Source organism: Perca fluviatilis, chromosome 20 (genome assembly GCF_010015445.1).
Source record: "Perca fluviatilis chromosome 20, GENO_Pfluv_1.0, whole genome shotgun sequence".
Classification (NCBI taxonomy): domain Eukaryota; kingdom Metazoa; phylum Chordata; class Actinopteri; order Perciformes; family Percidae; genus Perca; species Perca fluviatilis.
In genome coordinates this window covers 15195121-15217841 of record NC_053131.1, presented here as the reverse complement: position 1 = coordinate 15217841, position 22721 = coordinate 15195121, and the positions used below count along the sequence as shown (strand labels likewise).

Here is a 22721-nt window from a genome sequence, read left to right as displayed (position 1 = left end):
TTGAAGGTGAAGTACAGTCGCCATAGTAACTACTGTTGACTCCCCTGTCTCCTAGCAACGGGATGTAGAGTGATGTCAATGGAAAGCATGCTATTTTCTCCTGCTGACAGAATGATGTCACTCCTTTTGTGTGTGTGAAGACAGAGTGGTGGAAAGATAGAAGTTTATTTCTATATTCTATATCTCTGCTCTCCTGAGGGCATAGAGAGGGGGTGTGATGCTGACATGGAATCAAAAGACAAAAAGGCAGTGATAAACTAAAATAGCTGTCCAGAGACGATGAATCATGGGCCAATTAAGGGTGCAATTATGCCCCTGCTGCTTTTTTTGGTCCCCCCACCCCTCCAAATCATTCTCTCCATAAAAATATAACTTCAAAATTGCTCTGATAGGCTTAACAGTGGGTGGAAGTAAGATGAACGAAGCACACATCATCCTATATGAGACAAATGAGACAAACACTTCACTAGTGTGTCTTTTTTTGTTCCTGGTCTTGAAAGCTGAATTGGTGCATATGATACGTTAAACCCTCACGAGAGCTTAAGGTAAGTATTTAGAGAATCACAATGTCCTGCCCAAGAGCACTGTGGAAGTGTCTGAAGGGTAATTGGAAAAATAGCTCCCTCTGGGAACACAGAAGTAAAGACTGTGTCACATCTAGATTTGGGCCATGGATATCCAATTACATGCAGACTAACAGGATCAACAAAGCAGTGTAATTATCTTATCTGGCCCAATGGCTTTTTCAATAAAGAGGGCAGATAATCCTGAGGTTACGCAGGGACAAAGTCAAAGATGCTACACTATGAATTATGAAGCAGTGAGCTCTGTGGAGATGGAGCCTCCTTTTTGCCTCTAGTCATGTCCAGCATTTAAATGGCTCTATATATGGTCATTAAAAACTCCAATCTTCTCAATCCATAAATGCTCTAAATCCCTAAACCAAAAGAATATAAGCAAACTGCAGTGGATGCAAAAAATAGCTGTGACCACAACAGCTTGTTGGGGTCAACAAGCTTAATTAATATTTGTCTGAGCTAACTTTAGTGCTGCATGCTCAGTGTAGGGCTCGTCCAGAAGTGACTGCAGAAAAGCAGACCTGTTGTTGATTCCACCACTGTGACACAGACACACTGACAAAGAAGGCTTCCAACAGGATCAGAGATATAAATAACTCCACAGCAGCACTGCAATATTAGTGGGTGGATTCGGAGAGAATCGTCACTGCCTATTTATAAACCCAATGCAGTCAAACCTCTTCATTGTGGGTGATTCACCGTGAGTGCTGACAGGAAAGAAATGGAATTTATTGTTTAGTAATGTAGGATATTTTTGTCCAAAAAAAGTACGCTTTTTCCTAACTACTCATTCAGTATGTGCCTGTATTGGGGATTTATTTAACTGCACATAATTCAGAAGACATTTCTGCTCCAGAGAGTAATAGAACTGACATGTATTTCCAGACTGCAGTGAAGCTCTACATCCCCTGCCAAGCAGACTAACGTCAGAGGCAGGCAAGGGACTCAGCATCATGCATTCGAGGGAAGACATCTTCAGAAGTCATCCCGTCTCTCAGTATCCTGCTGCCACCTAGAGGTCTAAAGATCATTTTATGGACATGAACGTGACAATATTCAAACACTACGTTTGTAAATCTATGTGTGCTTATTTACACATGTATCTTCCGCAAAATGTTTAAGCCACATTTTGGAATCTAAAATACAAACATCTCTTCAGGAAAAGTAAAAATATGTTAAACCACCTAACTTTCCTCTCCTACAGGAAGAGGACGTTTTGCACTCGCTGACAAAAAAATATGGCATACGCTACTAAACAAGCACAAATAAGACAAATAAATGTAACCCAGGAAGACTACATGTTTATTTAGAAATCACGTCAGAAAAAACCTTGCTATAGTCAACCATACAAGATTTTTTTTTTTCAAACCTCCCATCGAGAAAATATACAGTAAGATAAATGTATCAGTCAATAAAACAATAATCATATAGAGTAAAGCAAATAAAAACAATGGCCTATCAATAAAATGGTAAACAATTCTGGCACAATGTTACACCAGGGCCAAGCTGCTGTGCTACAACCTACTCCAAGAGAGATTGAAATGTGTTTTTTTGTTCTTTTTTTGTTCTTCTTTTTTTACAATTTGACATTTTGACTGAAACCTTCCATTCAACTATTAAAGCTTGCATGGCTTTGCGTTAGTAAGAAACAAGTCATCTTATGACCAAATGTGCCCAAAGCATAGGATTATAATAAAAAAAAAAAAAGAAGAGGATGGGTCACTATCCCAAAAGTAGTTAAACAGTAGAAGATGGCATCCAACTGATTAAATAAATAGAGTACAGGCAAACTTAGACTTGATTTTAACCCTTTTTTTCAGTGTGGCTATCCAACATTGTAATATATTAACTGTTAAGAGAATGTCTGCCATTGGGTATTGTTCCAAACTTGTCTCACATTCTCCAAATTCTGGCAACTTTCAAATGCTTGCAAGACCCATCCTCTCATAATCCTGTCTTTAAGCCGACAGGCAGTCAGAGAATGTCGCCATCACGTCTCAGACACATTCCTCCTCCGTCACACTGAAGACTCATGGCTTGAAGGTACATAGTCCTCATAAGTCACCAAAGCACACCACACAGGTACAGAATCCATGGTAACAGATGGAGAGTGGTAAACTGAATTAAGTTAAAGGATCAATTGCACGATTGTCTGCTGTTCAGGAGATCACGTCCACACTATGAAGTGCAAAAATGGGACACATACAGCCACTTTGTGTACATTTCGAGAATGCCATCAAATCAATCAAAATACATGCACATCATGTGAGCCAGATCTAAATAAAACTCCTACTCATTGTCAAACACTACAATGAATACTTAAATATGACATCAATCTGTGCGGTCCTTATGGTATCATTTGGACGTGAATATAGATTTCAAACACTATTACATTCATTACACTACAGGCTACTAAAAGGTTACTGGTATGGAAATAACAACTATCATGGGCTTAATTGCATTCGGTATTCACCAGTTAAAGATACATTGAGACAAACGTCACAACACAGAAGCACAAGCCCCACTGAAAGAGTGACACCTCCAGCCGTTCATTTCACATTGCTTTGCCCCTGTCTGGATGATGAACATACTCAGCTCTACTGCCTCCAGTTATCTAAATAAAACAACTAGGTGATGCTTTTGTGTGACTGACCATGTCAATTATCATGCATGTGCTCATCTACCATACGAAAAAGGTGTGGAGCATGCCTTGTGAGGTGGTGAAAATCCTGTGCGGCCGTGCATGAAGACTTAAACAAGTGAAGTTGCAACTCCCTATCTGTGTCCCCAGCTGTTTTGAAGGGGTGCCCTGTGATACATAAATCAGGAAGTATTTTGGGGAAGCCTTTCAGCAAAAGAAGAGCCAGCAAACCAACCTTCTAATCATCAGAGATCTAAGGTCATAGGCCAGAGACAGGGAGGGGAAGTGGCGGGGGGAGGGGGACCACTAAGTCTGCAGGTGGTGGTGCACAGCGCAGAGGCAAGGGGATAAAGGAGAGGGATAGGAGGACATGGGAGTGAGCTTTCTCACACAAGTTATTCCAAGGTTAGGGGCTCATGAGTTGTCTGAGGGGACGTGCTCCTCAAAGCCCTCACTCTCCCTAACCAGAGCCCTCTCCAGGATGACACGTCCCTCTTTGTACCGCTGACTGTCCTCAGTAGCAAACTCATAGATCCAACCCAACTTGCTGTTGCAGTTCTTGCAGCTGACGTCACGCACCATGTGCCTGCCGGTTAGCATCACTCTGTCCTGCACCTCGCTATACTGTAGGTTCACCACCTGCCGAGTGGAGACACAAACATGCAGCACAGAGATTTTGAAGCAGGGAACTAGAATCTGTTTATCATGGTTGATGCAGAAGTAAACATCATAGGTAGTTACCACGAATGTCTCTGTACCTTGTTGAAGAGGAAAGCTCTGCCTGTGGCTCCTGTGAAGCGTGTTGAGATAAGCTCAGACCTGTTGGTCAGGATGGTGTCGCAGTTGGCACAGGAGAAGAGGCGAGTTCCGCCAATGTGGTCCAAGAAGATGCGTCCCATTGTCAAATCTCTGGGAGTGACTGAACTTAGGCTAAAATAAGAGAGAGAGAGAAAATGCAAGCTTTTTAATGATAAAAAAAAAAAATCGGAGTTGACTATAAACAGTGTACAGGCAGTAACACCTTACAATACAATACACTAAAATTGTGAAGTCTAAGAGGTTTTGCCATACCGTTTATAACTGTGGTGGCTACTCCTTTAACATAGCTAGGTGTGTGAGGCTATTACGGGCAATGTTGTTTCAATGAGCAGTTTGTTACTGTTTTAAGGTAACATAGGATTTTAAGTCTATGAAGATTCTCAGTCAGCCAGACTATGGGATATCTAGACGTCAAAGGCAAATGCACTTGCTTTAAGTAACCACAATGAAATAAGGAGCAAGTAAAGTTGTTTTGGTTTATGTTTAGTTTCGCTTTTATGCCTCAACTCTCTCACGCTCTCTTTTCTCTCCACTTTGTTTTTCTTCCTCTAGCTTTTTCATTTTCTGAGGCTTTTACTTGTGTTTTGGGAGGATAATAGATAGTGCCCCTAAAGCCATGGAAACCCACAAACACACTGCATCTTTTAATGTGCCCCCCATGTCTTGACTGCCAATGTGTGTGCTTGGGGGGGTTCTGAATAAGGTAATATGTAATATGTGAACTAGACTACCGAATCAATGTGTAATGTGCGTTGGCCCTAAACGACACTACAGAAGTTAAATGTCTGAGGCTTCCAATAATCAGTCAGAAATGTAGATCTTGGGTTTTTATCATTATTTGCGATAATGACAGACATTGTGGACTGATTATTTAAGAAATGTTTATTACCTTAAAAGAAAAATTCGATTACTCTCCAAAAAATAGACTATATTGTGATAAATATATCTCATCACAATATAAAATAACATGTACTCTGATAAGAAGATTGTATACATTTGTAAACTGAATGCCAATTCGCAGCATTTGTAATCTTTCTCACCAAAAATACAAGGCAACATAAAGCAAGGTACATAAATACCCTAACTTTTATTGTTTACAGTCTCAAAGAAAAACTAACATTATAAGCTCAAATAGGTATTAACCGAACTATATTTTGAGGGGTTATTGTTACTTCCCCTCGTCAAAGTAGCTCCCTGTTGAGCATTTTACTGATTTCAACAAGTACTTTTTGTTCCTGACTGGCTTGTCAAGATGATTATTGACTGTAGATGGCAGCTGAGCTTTGAATGGTGCTGCAAATAATAGCCGTTAAAAAGAATTTAAAAAACAGCCTCTCTTCAAAACACACATACTTTTGAGTAACTGACAAAAGGGAACACGTTTGCTGATTTTCACATGTTAGCTGGGTGGTGTTGTACTGATTTATCAAGTCAAAAGAAGCTAACGTTACGTTAGCCGTCCCAGCTAACAGCAAAAACGACGACAAACTATGAACAAGACGACCAACAACATAACGTATATTTCTGCTTAGCTCCAAATGACGGCGTCCTACCTTTTCAAATTTGTTTTAGTGGCAAAATATGTCCCCACCAGCGATAATGTCACCGATGTTTTAGGTATATTTTAGACGCACATATGCTGTTTTTACCGTCGTCGTTGTGGCTTTGTTGTCCTTTTTCAGCTGTTCCCGTCTGAGCTACGCTCGACGCGATAAATGTTTGTGCAGGGTGGTAGGGGAAGACTCATGAATATTCATTAGGGAACTCATCCCTGAATGGCTAGTACTCGTTGCCTGCTCTGGTTGGGTTGGTTAGGTTTAAGCAAGAGGAGGGTTATGTTTAGGCAAGAGGAGTGGGATTGGTTATGGTTAGGGTAGAGAATGTCAGGGCGAGCCAATAAGGGATGAGTCTTCCCCTACCATCCTGCAAAAACTTTGCTCCAAGCTAATATCAACATCCGGTCATGACGTAGAAGCCTGTGCTGTGCTGAAAGCAGCCCATGGGTGCGGGTTCTCCACAAGGTGTCAGCAGCAGAGCAGAGGAAAATCTTCACGTTAGTGAGCATTACAACTATATCAACGATAGTTTTATATTTTTTTTCAAGTATCTTTTAATGTTTTTATTTTTTTTTCTCTTACCTTGTACGCAGTGGTGGAACACGTACTCCGATATTTTGCTTAAATGAAAGTAGCAACAATCGAGTACAAAATTAGCCTAACGTTACTCTCTTACAAGTAAGTCGTATTGTGTATATAGTAGTATCGTGCATTCGACATTTTACATTTTACAACAAAACAAAGTATTAGCATCAAAATATACTTAAAGTACCAACTGTAAAAGTATGTCATGATGACTTAAGTAGTTAGTAAGTTTTTATTTGTCCCCGTGGGAAAATTGGTCTGCAGCATAACGTAGGCATTTCAACATCACTAAAGACTGCAACAGACATAGTCAACCCAAGCCCATATTAAAATGTCACCAATAGACATACAAAAGTCATCGGTAGACATACTTGTCTCTAAGTTTTTGAGCAACCATAACATTCTGATACATTTATTTTGATGCAACACAACGTTATATAAACATGTTTTGCTGGAAATCTCCACATCATGATAACTTGCTGTTTTTACTCTCCCTTGACTCCAAGGGTCAGACTATCTGCGAAGTCAATCTAAGGACAAACTCATAAAGTTGGCTAATTAGCAATCTAATTGTATCTCTCATAACATCTCCAAAACTGAACCTGTCCAGCTTCACTAAATTGCTGGTTGTTAACATATAATTAAATAACCCCACGTGAACTTTATGAAACACCATGAAGTTACATTTATCATCACAGTGTACAAAGTATCTTATGATTGTGAAGCACTGACATGACTAGAAGTTAAAGAGCAACGTATTAAAATGATTTAAAATGAAATGCACCAAGCATGTTATCCTTATGATTTTCATAGTTCTGTCAATATTATTAATGATGTACTTGCTCTTTATAACTGAGAGAACCAAGATTATAAACTTGGATTAAGAACATTTATGGTTGTGCTTTTACACCCAAATAAGTTTTATTAGGATCCACAAATGTATTCATTTCACTGGAAGATCACTGGTTAGTATCACTGTCCACAAACCTATGTCCTGTTCTTTGAAATGATGGAGCAGCTCCAAATTGTGTCTCCTGATGACATACTTACCGCTTACCGAGATGTTTATGTGGCCAAAATACTATTGTCTAAACTCTCTGAAAACAAAAGTTCCACCTACTCCAAATACTATAGACAAACTGAAAACGGCAAGCTTAGAGAAGTAAGAGAGAAGAGAGAAGTCTGTCCAATCAACATTTATACCAATTATTCATATATAGTGGTATTTGATTATAATGTTATTGGGATATTATGATAAACAGTATTACTGTCTGGCTGTCAAAGTACAGCAACCAAAATATATTTTATTATTATTGTTTGGTTCATAAAGGATTGTGTTTAGTCTTTTTCATCCATCTAAACATGATATAAAGATTTTTTGACGATTTATGATTGGGTGAGAGAGCCATAAACATAACTTAACATTTAACTGACCTTCCATAATGTGTTAGTTTGGTCTGTTGCAAAACATGTGCATATTCTTTAGATCTACAAGAAAAATTGCAGGGGACACAGATACACATTGACAAACACATGCAGAGATAGTGCGGAGGAGAGGAATGACTTGTAATTAGATTTGATTGCTATTATTCAGATACACTGATAAGAGGCAGATATGACTGAGAGGAGGAATACATCTTTCTCACAAGAAGTGGTTGTCCTCTTCTTCTCTCCTTTCTAACACTTTGCCCTCTTGGGAAGTCTTTTCCTTCTCCAAACCCTTTGCAGGTACAGTGTACTTTTACAGTCAGTGAAAGCTTACTTATTACTTACTCACTTATTCTTCCTCTGAGGCTGAGGGGAAAAAGAGGAGGGTATTATAATAACCTTCAGTGTGGAAGGTACTCAGTGTCTCACCACAACATGCCTAGATCTGCACTCCTGATCCTGGCAGCCCTTTTTGGATCCTGCACTCAGTTTACAGGTACAGTAGTACAGCACATGGTTATATATTTACATTCGTTGCATTGACAAAGTTTGTACCTTAAATTCTTTGTTGTAGTCACAGACCTTGAGGTGAAAGGTGGCACAGTCAGGATGAGATCAGACTGATTCGGTAACTGAATAGCCAGTCTGCTTTTTTTTTTAAGGATAGGTTAAGTTCACACTGTTGTTCGATGCACGTTGTGCCCAAATTTAGCATTTATAGGCCATTTGCCACAATGTGGATGAAAGTTGCTGTTATCTACAAACATGTTGCTTTACTTTTTACAAAGTGTGAGCTTTGTATAAAGAGCCTTTCAGTTACATATGCAGTAAATGTGCACTGTGCACACATGAGTTTTGGATGCAAAGTAAAATTCTAAAAGTAAATACATCATTAATCAGTACTGACCTCTAAGGTAAAGTAAATTATAATAACAACATATTTATAGAAATGTCCTGCCATGGTTTAACGACAAAAAGAGCTTTACTATGTGCAAATAAGATGCTGTATTTTAGGGGGAAATGGAGGATGGAAGTGTTTTTTTATTCTTGAACTTAATTAGCAATTTTTTAACTAAATGTTTCAAAGTGAAATTGTCCCTCTTTGATTTCATATTGGTATCTTAGAAATGTATTAAGTTATTTTTGTTTGTGTTGTCACATATAGATTCTGTCAACGTTGATGTACGAAAATATGAACTACCACCAGAGAAGGTACAGTATGACAGTAATTAGGGCTGGGTGTCATTCAAAAGTTTTCAATACTGGTACCGGTGCCAATACTGTGAATTTGATACTGTTTCCTGAACATACTTTTTTTAATACACATTTTATGAAATACATTATCAGGAGCTTAGAAAGAATCCCGCACACTGACCGTTACGCAAGCAATTATTTACTTAGAAAATACATCGTTTCGGTCTCAGACCTTCATCAGGTGAATTCCTGATGTTCCTGAATATACCTGATGAAGGTCTAAGACCAAAACGTCGTATTTTCTAAATAAATAATTGCTTGCGTAATGGTCAGTGTGAGGGATTCTTTCTAAGCTCCTGATCTGCAACTTTTGGTCACATCCTACGCACCTGCCTGACAAAAGAGGTGTGCAAAAAGCTTTCCTACGTTGCAAGGAAATACATTATTACAAAAGTAAATTACAACATTCCACATTACAGTACATTTTACACCTATGTGACGCACGTGAGCCCCGTCTCTGTGCGTGACATAGTGTTTTTCCTCCGTCCCTCAACGACATGTAACATTAGAGAACCAATCACAAGCATAATTAGATCTTGGTACAAGCATGCTGCATGCTTATTGGCTGAGTGACGCTGATGAGATCTTACTCCTTAGGAATTGAAATATGGTACTGAATGACATGAATTTTTTCGATACTCAATATTGTGGAGGCAATGCCTCAAGTATTGAAGTTGGGTGCCCAGCCCTAACAGTAATATACCATATCAATGGCAGTCTGAGAAATTGTTTCTTTGTGCTACAGACACAAGGTTACATGCCAATACTCTGCTCACCTACACCTGCACCCTCATCCCCATCCTTTTCAGGTACTGAACTCAGCAAACATCATCAATAATCATATTCATTTGACTTGAAATTGTTTTCTAAAACATGTTATCCTCTCTGCTTCCTCTCCATCAGTTCATACTGTCAGACCTGCTGATATCTCAGCTGTTTATGTCATGGGGATTCCACTCTCACAAAGGTAGACAGCCACAAATACAATGCACATATACTTGAGTAAAACACAAATGTGGCTTCCTGAGCTGCTTCAAAGCAGAAGCTAATATATTGAAACCTTTATTAGCCCTCACTAACTCTGACAACATGTCTGTATTCATCATTAGGGTTGAAGCATCCAGAGTTGTCAATAGAGTCGCTGGTAAGTCTATTAACTCTCACCCACATGCCTTTTTACAGTCAAGTAGAAAGGAAGAGGTGTATAATCATCTAAAAGAGACAGATTTTGGCGTTTGATTTGCACATAATTCCTACTGTATTTTATCTATCTATGGGAGATAACAATTATGAATACATCATACATAATCTTTCTAGACAAGTATCTGCACTTTCAGTATGCTACATTTTCTTTTATTGCGTTCTCAGACCTACGGTTTATCAAAGTCGTAGTCAGGACCATGTAAATGTCAGATACAGAGCACACTATGAAGAAAAGCTTTTAGAGTTTAGCTTTTACAGTTATGTTGAGTTTATCTCTAAGGATAAGGCACTGGGCCATAAACACAGGTTGTTGACCTTCATTCACATAAAAGTGAACAAGGCTGGCAACATTACAGTAATGGATGCTTTCACCAGCTTCCTTTTTCACAACAGCAGTTAACACATAATGCAACGAAACCCACTGTCTGACTGTATGGTAAGGAATTATACATACTGTAGATTCAAGTCCATACAATTGTGTGTATGTGTGTTGAATAGAGTTGCTGTCCATGTTTAACCCTGAAGTGATCGCTCAACATGTGGTTCAGCCCTCATTGCAGCCAAGGTAACACACACACACACATACACACACACACACACACACACACACACACACACGTACAGTCACACATTTAACTGCTGTTTAAGGATATTACTGCGGGTGTGTTCATTTAAATATGTGACTGTACATGTGTGTCATGTGTGTGTGTGCGTGCGTGTGTGTGTGTGTGTGTGTGCTGCAGAAGCTTGTTGGAGGAAGCTGAGGAACTGTCTCTCTCCCTCTTACATCAGGTACACATAACACATACACCTCTCATAACAGCACAACAACAGTTAACAAGTCTCTCATTGTCAAAGTGAACAACCTGTATTTCCTCCATTTAAGACAAACTCCCCAATAAAACCACAACTTTTACACTTAAATGTTTGTACGGACTAAACAAACCAAATACATCAGGTTAATAAGTGGTCATTAGAGGCGCTGCTAGGCAGATGTTTTCCCTTAGGACAGTATGCTAAGCTAAGCTAACTGAGCTGACTTGTCAAGAGTGTACCCTGATTGATCGGCCAGTGTGAGATAGGTTAGATTGTAGGCCTCCATGACCCTCAACAGGATACGTAAATGTCCTTCCTTTTCCAGAGCTTTCACCCACATCTCACAGTAGATGGAGTTTGCTCAGTTTGCTCTGTCTTGTATCTTTGCAGGTGACAGACTGGAAGTTTGGGCTGCTGTTTGTCTCGGCAGATTTCATGTGTGCCTGCTCACCACACGTAAGATTCCTCACTGCAACAAAATAATGTTCGGTGCAGCATACATACGAGCTAGTAAAACATTTGTTAAGAGTGTATTACTGTTTCTTTGTGTTTCAGGTTGCTGCAGATGTTAAAGCTGTAGTGCAGGAAGTGGAGGCAGCTCTGCAGTTGTTGCAAAAAAAGGTATTGTACTATTTGTTGAATACAGTTTTGCCATGAATAGGTAGAATGGAAAAAACTAATATAATGGGTGTATGTTTACAGTTGCATCACAGTTTAGTTCACGTTGTGGTCTGGAGCACAAATCATCAGCAGGACAAGTGAGTGTTTTGAATTTTAGGTATTACAAATCTAGCAAAATACCTGGTTTACTCATTTATTTTGAAATGATAGAAACCCTGCTTTTTACATGTATGTAGTGTAGTGTTGTGATCTTGTTTACTGTAAAAATGCATGTGGCAGTGATGTGCTTGCTTTCTATTTTCTAGCAGGTGTGACTGTATGAGAGACGAAAGCATTAACCAGCGATTACATAAAGCAACTCTTCTGAAAACACTGCAGGTACGATACATGTAAATGAATTGTGTTTCTGTGCCTGTGGCTCATCTAAATCATATTAAGCTACTTACTTGACAAATACCAATTTGTCTGGTTTTCAGGACTCTCTAAGTCATGTCTTGGAAAACCCAAAGTGGCACAGTGAAATGGCAGACTTCACTGTTGTGCTGCATTCTGCACCAGTTATCCTTGAACCCATCTCAGATTCTGTAAGTAGAAGAAAACTTTCCAGATCCACTTATAATCAATATTACTGTAACTAATAATTGTAAATGATTCAGCCTTCCTTCCAGTAACAATGCATGCAATGGCTAATGTCTAACAAGCATATATCATGTGTTCCTTTGTAGGAGAACACATGGTCTGACCTAAACCAATTAGCTTTGCAGCTGTGGACAAACCTGGTAAATTATTATTATTCCAAGTCATAAATAACAATGACATTGTACTAATGTACACATTAGGCATGCTCATAACTTTCACCATTGATCTATATGTTCTGACCCTGACATCTCTGTTGTAAAAATTAGCGAACAGTCACCATAATCTCTCAAAGCAAAAGTAAGAATGAACAATGATTACAGTGCATGTTTATAACTCTGAAGAGAGATTAGATAAGAGATGTAAAGATTAACGATGAGATTTTCCTACAGGATGACTTTCTCCAGCTTTGTTCATTTAACATCTATATGCAGATAAGAGAATTGTGTAATCGGCACTTGTTTGACGCTGCACAAAATGGCCCCACTGAAACCTAAATATCTCAACCGATCATGACTTTTCCTCCTCCAGCTTCAGCCATCGGCAGGTCAGGCAGATGTCATGGACACAAGCGTCATTGCTGTTCCTTGCCCTACCCAGGTGAGGCCCCGCCATCCCATAACACTGCCACAGTGAAATGCTTCATAAAATGATTGAATGTGTTGCAGCAGCATTTTGTATTTAGTAGATATAATTAAGATCAAGATTTTTTAAATCTAATACTATAATAAGATTTAGATCTACTATCCCAGAGGGATATTGGTTTTCACAGCCAGTACAACACATACACATAGCAACATACAGACATGGTTAAAACTGCAACTTCTTTTCCACTCTCATCCCAGGAACGGCCTTTCCTGCGGACGCAGAAGAATTCCCCCACTGACACAGAGGGCAAAGTTAACAGCAAAGCCTCGACACTAACAGATCCTGTAAGTCTTTCATCTCAACTTCAGAACTACAGTGTAGAATGACAGCACATACAATTCAACTAATTTGAACGCACTGTATGTTTGCAGGTTATGGGTACTGAGATACCTTGCACAGACCGCAGTCCATCTCCCACTATACCCACTTCAGGTAAAAAATATCTGTTAACTCTGTTTTTGCTAATGTATTTTGGAAAATGTAGTTCAATCCAACAACTTTATTCTTTGTGTAGTTCATGAACTCAGACCTGGAGATATCAAGGTGGTGGCAGCAGTAGGCGACTCTCTTACAGTGAGTGTTTCCCTTCTCCTACTTTTTCTGCTCTAAAAACATACTTATCCAAATGGGCATAAATAAATAAAGGCATAAAAATTGATCCAATTCAGATATACAGTATATGTAAAGAACAGATGACAGATTTAATGATATGGAGTTGTTTTTTTTGTACTGTATGTGTATCTGGATATGTGCGGACATTCAAACACAACAACCAAGGGATACGCCACTGGGAGTTATGGGTAGATTATAAGGCCTAATTAAAAAGAATAGGTGCTCAAATTTTAACTTTAATACTGAGAAATGACTTGCAGAAATTTTCAAATTGGCTTGTGACCCCCACACCTGCAAAATGCTACTGTAAAAAAAAAATAAAACTTCTCTTCCTCTTGTCTTTCGATCTCACATGTGATGTTTTTCTGCAGGCAGCCAATGGCGTGGGCGCAAAGACCGACAACCTTCTGTTAGTGATTAATGAGTACAGGGGACTGTCATGGAGGTAAGATAAGCAAAGATAAACCTTTGTTCCAATATTGATAGTTTAGGAAAATACTTCAGCAGTTCATTTGGTTATTCTGTGAGCTGTATTTGAAACTAACAAGTCCTTCTTCCATTTTCAGCATCGGTGGTGATGAAAACATTACCAGTGTGACCACTCTGCCAAGTATGTTTGTATCTTATTTAATTATTTTAAATTGTTTATGTTATGGCATTACCCAAAATTCAAAACATTAAATAAGCTTCAACGGTAGCATTGTGCTTGATAGCATCTATTTTGATGGTGTCTGATCACCATCATTATAGGCCTCACAGCAGAACTCATTTTTATGTCAGATAGTGACATTAATCAACTACATATTTTAGGATGCGTTTGATTATCAAAATTAAGACGCCACTTCTTCAATAGCTGTTAAAAATTTTAAATAAAGTATCAGAAGCTATAAATTGTTTGGTTAAATAATACTACAGAAATGCAATAAATCATAGAATAACATAATACATTCAACTGGTTTTACAAAAACAATCCTTAGTTGAGGTTCAAACTAAATAAGTTAGTAAGTGGACTTTAAAATATTACTAGAACAAACTTTCATCCTCAGTTCTGTACTAATTGTTCCAATATTTTTGCCGCTATGATTTTAATGACCGTACATAAATACAGAGCGTGCACAATCGTGTAATTTCCATTTTAGTTTCCTGATCTTCCCTGTGCTTGTGCTCTGCAGACATCCTGAGGGAGTTTAACCCCTCGCTGACCGGATTCTCAGAGGGAATTGGTAACGAGAACTCTCGTCAAGCCTTCCTCAATCAGGCTGTGGCAGGAGCCAAGAGTGGGTCAGTCATAGTACTAGTATTACTTACTTTTAACTTTTACTTACCCTTTGAATTCTAAATTATTCTTCATAAATAAAACCTTAGCAGAACTTAAGGAACATCAGAACAAGAATTTTACCATTTAACCGTTCTATTTTCAGTGATATGGAACTCCAGGTGCGCGTCCTAGTGGACAAAATGAAAAATGATTCGGTAAGCAGTGGTAAACTACAGTAGAAACCATAGGAATGGTAGCAATACATGCAGATATGCTCTCATGGTAACCTTTGTCTCAATTTTATGTTCACAATTACCAAATTAAAAGATTATTTACCTCTTATCTCCTTTACAGCGCATTGATTTCAACAACGATTGGAAAGTGATAACCATGTTTATTGGTGGCAATGACATATGTGACTTCTGCACAGACAGCGTGAGGACCATACTTACTTTTTTCGCAGTGATTTTATATTTTGTACTTACGTTGGCATTATGCTTTGCTTATTTTACATTATCTACAAACATATAGATTTAGGACCTGTTGACATTTCACACAATATTGTTTAAGATCTACTTCACATAATAACATATATAATTCATATAATTTACTGTCATATTGAAATCCACGATAATCCAAAAAAAATTTTATGGCTACAACTTACAATTATGATCATTTGTTTTGTCAATAAAATGTCAGAAAATACAGAAAAATGGCCATCACAATTTCCCAGAGCTGAAATTGATATATTGAAAGTGCTTTGTTTTGTTGGATCAACAGTCCAAAACCATCATAAACTAATACTTAGAAAACCAACAAATATTAACATTTGAGATGCTGGAACCAGCAAATGTTTGCTTGAAAAAATGGACTCACTGATTCAAAAGATGAATTCATTACCGATATAGTTGCCTATGTATGCCTACAGCTTTCATTTCATGTGAAACATTTCTTCCACAGGTTTTTTTCTCCCCCAGGAATGTGGTCGGTCGAATCCGCCAAGCTCTGGACATACTCCATAGTGAAGTATGTTTCATATGTTTGCACAAACATATATCCAAGTCATAATCCAAATGACAAGACAACACCTACTAACTTTGTTTTGTATTTTCCAGGTGCCTCGTGCCATTGTCAATCTGATAGAGCTGTTAAACGTTGTACCATTGCGTGATCTGCACAGCGATAACACTCTGGGCTGTCCCACCTGGTTTGTAAAGTAAGTGCTTTTTTTGGTTGTGTAAAATAAAAAAACTGACCAAGTCATTATTTAACAGTTTTGGATGTTTGTGTTTCAGATTACTTTGCCCCTGCATAATAAAGCCTAAAAAAGGCTCCTCTGAACTTCAGAAGGTCATTGACATCAATAAAGCCTATCAGGTACAAGACTAAGGGATGCTGAAAGGAAGAATAGAGTGTTTTGTACATATTCTTAAGTGCTTTACAAACACAATTCATATACTGGTCTTAATTTGACATTTAAAAATGCTTTTAACCCCTATTTTAGGGACTAAATCATCACCATCATCATCACTATTATGACATTGTTAACTCAAAATGACTGTCACTGAAAAATCAAACTCTTCTTTTCTTGGTCTTTTATCTTTTGGCTGTCTTTCCATCCAGCATGCTATGAAAGAGCTAATTGACTCTGGGCGGTATGACACGCACCATAACTTCACTGTGGTGCTGCAGCCTTTCCTCAGGGAGATTTTCCTTCCCAAGTTAGAGGTAACACACCTGAAACACCCAAATGAAGTTTTCATTTATTTGACTATCTTTAAAAATGTCTTCCCTCCTGTCCCTTCTTTTTAAAAGGATGGCCGGCCTGATCGCTCATACTTTTCACCCGACTGTTTTCATCTCAGCCAGAAGGCTCACACTCTCATGGCTCAGGCTCTTTGGAACAACATGGTAGGATTTGCTTTATTAGATGACATTTCCTACATGTGTATTTTGGCACACATGGTTTTTATTTTCTCTTATAATGATATAAATAAATCTTTCACAATCTCTAGTTAGAGCCAGTGGGCAACAAGACCTTTGAACAAGACTTCGCGACTGGCATTGATCTGAAGTGTCCCTCTGAGGTGACTGAGTCCAACAAGTTATCAAAAATTATACAATATATGTTTTCATCATTTTTGTGTATTCATGTGTTTATGATTATTTCTTTATCAGACCAACCCATTTTTTAGGACTGCTGTCAACAGCAACTACACCTTTCCAGGCCCTCCTCCCACTCCGGCTCCTGTTACAGTAGGTCATAGTTTCTGTCTATTTATGCAGGATGTATCAAGCAAAAGAGTATAACACATCTTTGTCATTCTTTAGAATTGGGGCAGTGACTTTTCCTGTATTAACACAGCTCCATCCAACTCTGTGCCCACTTCAGGTAAGCACTAAACATGTTACTTAGGTATTACCTTACCTAAAGGGAAATAGAGAGGTTGGATGTAAATTATGCTCATGTTGATCTTTTGTTAGCTCACAGGTTACGACCAGCAGATATCAAAGTGGTGGCGGCTTTGGGAGACTCTATAACGGTAAGTTTGTACATAAGAATAACCTGTAAAGCACTTTTCTGTTTTGAAAAGTGACAAATAAATGACGTCTCCTTGCATTCTTGCTAATAGACTAAACAATGTCAGAAAACGTAATAGCATCCCATTATGTTAAGTGGTGTAACAAATGATGTAATAATTATATTGAAAAATGGAATAGATTTGTTTGTGCATGTAATAGTAATGTTATACCAATTTTAATTTCTTTTGGGCCTATTAGTGCTATTATAGCATTTTCTTGTCTTGTGCATCATCAAAATCCAGGTTGCCATATTTTGTAGTTTAGATAGCATTTTTAATTAAATAGGTCAGAGGGAGAAACAGAGAAACGTTTGGGTAGCTTAACCATTTTTTTCTGCATGTAGGCTGGCTTTGGTGCTAAGGCAAAGAATCTCCTGCAGCTAAGAACTGAGTACAGAGGGGTGTCATGGAGGTCAGAGGCTACACACACACACACACACACACACACACACACACACACACACACACACACACACACACACACACACACACACACACACACACACACACACACACACACACACTATATACAGAATACAAATTGCACATTGCATTGTAATTGTTTTATTTATTGTGTGTTTTTCATTAAAAAGCATTGGAGGAGACAAAAGTCTTGAGACTGTGACAACATTACCTAGTAAGTCCCAAGCCCTATCTGTCCTGTAGCGCTCTTGTCGTATACAGTAATGCATATCATCACCACTAGGTGGCAGATTTGGACTGTACCAAAACTTTGTCTCCTGTGCAATTTTTTTTTTGTTTTGTTTTTACATTAGATATACTTAAGAAGTTCAATCCTAACATCAAAGGAGTGTCAAAGGGACAAGGCAAATTGCAGACTGGCTTCAACATGGCTGTATCAGGAGCTAAGATATCGTGAGTTCTAACATTTCTTGGATCTGTTATCAGGTTCGAATGGTTCCCTTTCATGTGTTATGTTTTAAGCATCTTGTGCACAAAATTTCATACAGAGAGATCCCAGAGCAGGTCCGCCGCCTGATTGATACCATGAAGAATAACTCTGTGAGTACTATAGTAATGCATGCACCGTTTTGTGACATACTTTAATGCGCAAGAAAACAAAAACACATCATCTTTGTTCCATCTCTCTTTCTTTCTGATCCTTTCTCCATCATTTGAACAAAAATAGGCGGTGGATTTTGAGAATGACTGGAAACTGGTGACCCTCTTCATTGGAGGCAATGACTTGTGTCAGTACTGCAATGACCGGGTGAGTTGCTTTTAGAAGTGGTCACGTGACAAGCAGGATGATCCAATGGATGAAGGGCATTTTCAAAGCACTCTCCTCAGTTAAACGATTCTCCTGCCATAGCACAGTGTTCAAACATCCTGTTGTGTTGTGTGATGCCCTGTGTAGAGCCGTCTCATGATATCACTGTCCTAGTGGGACTACGCACCGGAGCAGAATAATCAAGCTTTGTGAGCTGCCCTCCCCTAATTGTTTTATTGTGTCAGAGTAAGATGAGAGCAGACATGGTTTCTTTTCAATGGGCACATTCTGTCAAAACATCCCCCCCATCCTCCTCTATCTCGGCTATCTCTGTCTGCATTAAACCAGCACACGAGGCACAGGCACAGGCCTTGTTCTCTACCAGGCATAAACAACACAGAGGTCAACCAAGATTCTCTTCATCCTGTCGGTCTCACTCCCTCCTCCTTCTTCTTCTCTCTCTCTCTCTTTCTCCTTTCTCATTTTGCTTCCATTTCCCTTTTTATCTCTCCCTCCATTACTCCCCTTGCGCTCCACTGACAGTGTAGTCTCTCTTTTAGTGTTTGTGCTTTGAAGCAGAATATCAAAGCACGGCATCAATTTAAGATGAGCTCTGAGACTGTGGTAGTGACAGCTTAGGGTTAGTTGTTGCTCGTACGCTCATACATGTTGCATTACGTTGGCTCTTTCGGTTGATTTGCACTTTTTAGCTACACACTTGGCCAGTTTCCCCTTAAATGTGCCTTAATAATTATGCGCCCACAACAGAGAAGAGTTGTAAATGGAACAAAAAAACATGAGAGTACATGGATTAATAAACAAGACTTGTATATTGTGTATAATTTTATTATTCTTTTTGTCTCAAAACTACAGGCCTCTTTGTCACCTCAGAACTACATCCATCATATGATGACAAGCTTGGATATGCTTTACAAAGAGGTAAAAAAAAAATTGTGTTATCTTCCAATAAATAATAGTTGGTTTTGCAAAAGAATGCTGTAATGGGCTAGAAAATAAAATTTACAGTTTTCTCTCCCATATTAAAGAGGTTCACATTACTTCCGTTAAATTAAGATTGATTAAGGAATCAATTCAGAATTTTACTCTTTGAAACTGCATAAAGGTCATGTTTTCTTGCTCTCTGACCATAGGTTCCCAAGACAATTGTCAATGTGTTGGAGATCCTAGAAATCGAAGGCCTGCGCAGGATCAAACGGGATAGTCTCGGGTGCAGTGTGTTACAAAAGTACGCCCATCCACCTACTCAGTCCACAGCAGATTGGATCTTTTGAATCAACAGCACTTCTTTTAATATTGATATAATAGCTCGTCAATCCAGAAAAGAAATACATAGTAATCTGATGATTATTAAAGGATATCACATGAATGAATCAATCAATGACAAATCCGATGTATGTACTATGCAAAAAGTATCGATATTTATTAATTCAGTGATTATTTAACATGTATAAAAGCATTCTATTTGCCTAGATCATCTGTTTATTTTCACCCCTGGTCCTTAGGTATGTCTGCCCATGCTTCCTGTTCCCAGGAGAGGATTCCCTAGAGCTGGCTGAAATAAAACGGATCAATCGGGAACTACAGGTTAGCAGACTGGGACAGTGAGGCAAAAATGTGTGACCAGCAGCATCTAGTTAAAGTCCCCCCTGCACTCAAAAATGTTTGAAAACAAAGTTTTGCTTATTGTTATTTCACTCTGATATTTGAGCTCCACTCTGCAGAATGATGTATGTGCAGAGATTGACACTAGATGGCTGTTTTTACATTCATCTGCTGAAGGGGGGGAAGTTTCTCTGTCTTAACCTTAACTCTGAGTTTAAGACGTGTGCATACGAACATCACAACTAGTTTGAAAGCCAATCATGGTCCAATATGCAACATACTTTAGCGTGATGTAGAAACATTGATCTTTCAGTATAGTAGGAGACACCTTATGTTTAGTTGTTTAGTTAAACATTTGAGGTGAAAATATTTGCATTTTCATAGATTCTGGATTTTTTTAATGAGGGAGAAGAAGTAGATGGAATTAGAAGATTTGAACTTTTGTGGTCTTTCTTTCAGATTGAGACGGAAAAATTGGTATATGGAAGCCGCTACAATGAGAGAGAGGACTTTGCTGTGGTCCTGCAGCCCTTTTTTAGGAACACCATTGTTCCTTTGAATGCTGTAAGTCTTTCACGTAACCCTGAGCCTTCACTGCACTCTGCACAAACATACGCATTAGCTTTAGGACAGTAACAAGACCTTCCCCTCAAAAAGTACATAATTCCCACTAACACTGATGTTGTATTATTTCTTCTCCAGGATGGCAGACCTGACACCACCTACTTCTCTGAGGACTGTTTCCACTTCAGTGAACGGGGACATGCTGACATGGCTGCAGCTCTGTGGAACAACATGGTAAGTCCCTGTTTGATTGTGGATAAGTCTTTCTAAATGACCACATCTCACTGCAATATAGTCATGTGCTGAGCAAAGATGTTCTCTGTTTTATCTCTAGTTGGAACCAGTGGATAAAAAACAGACTTACAATAATTTCACAAATTCCAGAAATAACATCAAGTGCCCCACTGAGGTAAGAAAGGTGCCACACAAGCACGTCTCACATGCTACTGCTAACCCTCTTGTGATTTATCAGTACAATTTGTGCATAATGGCATGAATGGTTCACAACATGGTAACCATTCACATTCATAAAAGCCAATGTGATTGAATAGAAGCCTTTCTCTCTTGTGTGTTTCAGGAGCATCCTTACATCTTCACAAAGGTGAACAGCTTTCCCAGTTCGACCACCACCACAGCACCCACAACTCACAGCACAGCCCTGCCTCTCACCTCTCAATGCACGGACAACGTGCCAGTGTGGCTCGCTGCTGTGCTGGCCGTAACGGGTCTTCTGATTGGCTGGGCTGTCACCTGGCTCCTCCTCTCCCGCAGAGCCAAGAGAAGCAAGCAGATGATGACAGCTGCAGTGGAGATGAAGGACACTGTGTTTTAAAGTGCTACTTACTGTATTTTGTACACTGTACAATTGAAGGACCACAACAACAAAACACCATTGCAATATGTAAATGAATTGTGCTGATAATAATACAGTTTTTCTTAACAAGACAAGAAAGACTAGAGAAGTTAATTATTGTCCTTGAACCACAGAAAATATTACTAATTGCAAAGGTGGAAAAAGGCTACACCAGTCTTCACCTAAGGAAAGCAAGGGTGACACTCCATTATAAGTCCTGCATTCAAACCTCACCGAAGTGATGTGGTGGATTTAAATGATGTAGCTGGTCTAACAACTGACATAATGAGACAATGCAGTCACCAACCACTGCAAATCAAACAGTACATTTATTGTGCAGAAGTAAAGACTGAAAACATATTACTGCTGTTATATATTTAATTTTATTAAAAGGGTAGAGCGTGTTGTATTCTGTACAGAATGTAAAGCTCCTTTAGGCAAATTTGTTATTTGTGAAAGTGGGCTGTATAAATAAAATTGACCTGACTTAAAATGAAACTGTATTTTAATTCAATACTGTCACACATGTAACCAGGAACATCAGATAAAAGTTCTGGAGTACACTCTTTGTAGATGTAAATATGATTCTAACATTGTGTGGCTATTTTGATCAATGATAAATACTTGGAAAGACAATGTAATTCTATTTGTATCGTAATGCCTTTGATTGTAATAATTGTAATAGTGTTTGGTTATTTGGAATATATCATTTGCAATCAGTCATACAGTACAAACTGTAACCTAGCAATATTGTTCAAGGGACATTTGAACAGCCAGACACTGACATGTTGTAGCCTGCCTGTCCAGGAAATTATCCCCATTACACCTTAATGGTATTTATTTTAGATACACAGGGAAACCAGAATATCACCATATCATAAATTACACAAACCACCATTGTGCAAATTATTCTGCTTGGATCCCAGCACACATCAGCCTGCATGTATTACCGTCATCATTACCACCAATTACCACCAATGAGATAGCCCACTGATAAAACATAAAAGGGGTTATTTTATAACCTCCTAAGAGTGATGAAAGCCACTGGCCGCTTCTGTTGATTATGTCGCAAGAATACAGTCATGGAAAGTACATTAACTCAACTGCTGCACTACAATTTTGAAGTATTTGTACTTTACTTGAGTATTTTCATTTTGTGCCATATTATAATTCTACTCTGCTAAATTTCAGAGGGAAACATTGTTCTTTTTAC

The 22721-nt window shown here is 38.6% G+C and overlaps 2 protein-coding genes across 10 annotated transcripts; one reads left to right on the top strand and one right to left on the bottom strand.

Moving 5' to 3' along the window:
- Positions 1-1857: 1857 nt before the first annotated feature.
- Positions 1858-5817, bottom strand: ypel5 (yippee-like 5). Of its 3 annotated transcripts, none has more exons than XM_039786774.1 (3): positions 5688-5817; positions 3978-4149; positions 1858-3858 (listed from the first exon to the last, which is right to left on the bottom strand). In XM_039786774.1, exons 2-3 carry the CDS (start codon positions 4116-4118, stop codon positions 3634-3636), a joined length of 366 nt encoding a protein of 121 aa, XP_039642708.1. In that variant the 5' UTR covers positions 4119-4149; positions 5688-5817; the 3' UTR covers positions 1858-3633. The 3 variants fall into 3 exon arrangements, with proteins under 3 accessions (XP_039642708.1, XP_039642709.1, XP_039642707.1); XM_039786775.1 differs by having other exon boundaries at positions 5673-5773; XM_039786773.1 differs by having other exon boundaries at positions 5592-5770.
- A 210-nt stretch (positions 5818-6027) lies between these two features.
- plb1 (phospholipase B1) lies at positions 6028-22336 on the top strand. 7 transcript variants are annotated; one of them, XM_039785082.1, is made up of 45 exons: positions 6077-6091; positions 6188-6272; positions 7973-8103; positions 8773-8819; positions 9607-9670; positions 9765-9828; positions 9971-10005; positions 10563-10629; positions 10808-10856; positions 11271-11336; positions 11436-11501; positions 11583-11638; positions 11807-11879; positions 11978-12085; positions 12227-12280; positions 12669-12737; positions 12983-13069; positions 13157-13217; positions 13300-13358; positions 13769-13842; positions 13964-14007; positions 14570-14678; positions 14819-14870; positions 15010-15090; positions 15616-15681; positions 15771-15871; positions 15951-16032; positions 16279-16383; positions 16471-16566; positions 16671-16742; positions 16834-16911; positions 16987-17047; positions 17140-17198; positions 17582-17649; positions 17831-17874; positions 18014-18113; positions 18209-18260; positions 18388-18468; positions 19342-19407; positions 19620-19714; positions 19992-20073; positions 20551-20655; positions 20794-20889; positions 20990-21064; positions 21233-22336. In XM_039785082.1, the coding sequence occupies exons 2-45, from the start codon at positions 6220-6222 to the stop codon at positions 21485-21487; spliced, it is 3408 nt and encodes a 1135-aa protein (XP_039641016.1). In that variant the 5' UTR covers positions 6077-6091; positions 6188-6219; the 3' UTR covers positions 21488-22336. The 7 variants fall into 7 exon arrangements, with proteins under 7 accessions (XP_039641019.1, XP_039641021.1, XP_039641022.1 ...); XM_039785085.1 differs by lacking the exon at positions 6188-6272 and having other exon boundaries at positions 6028-6095; XM_039785088.1 differs by lacking the exon at positions 6188-6272 and having other exon boundaries at positions 6073-6091; positions 8051-8103.
- Positions 22337-22721: the final 385 nt, after the last annotated feature.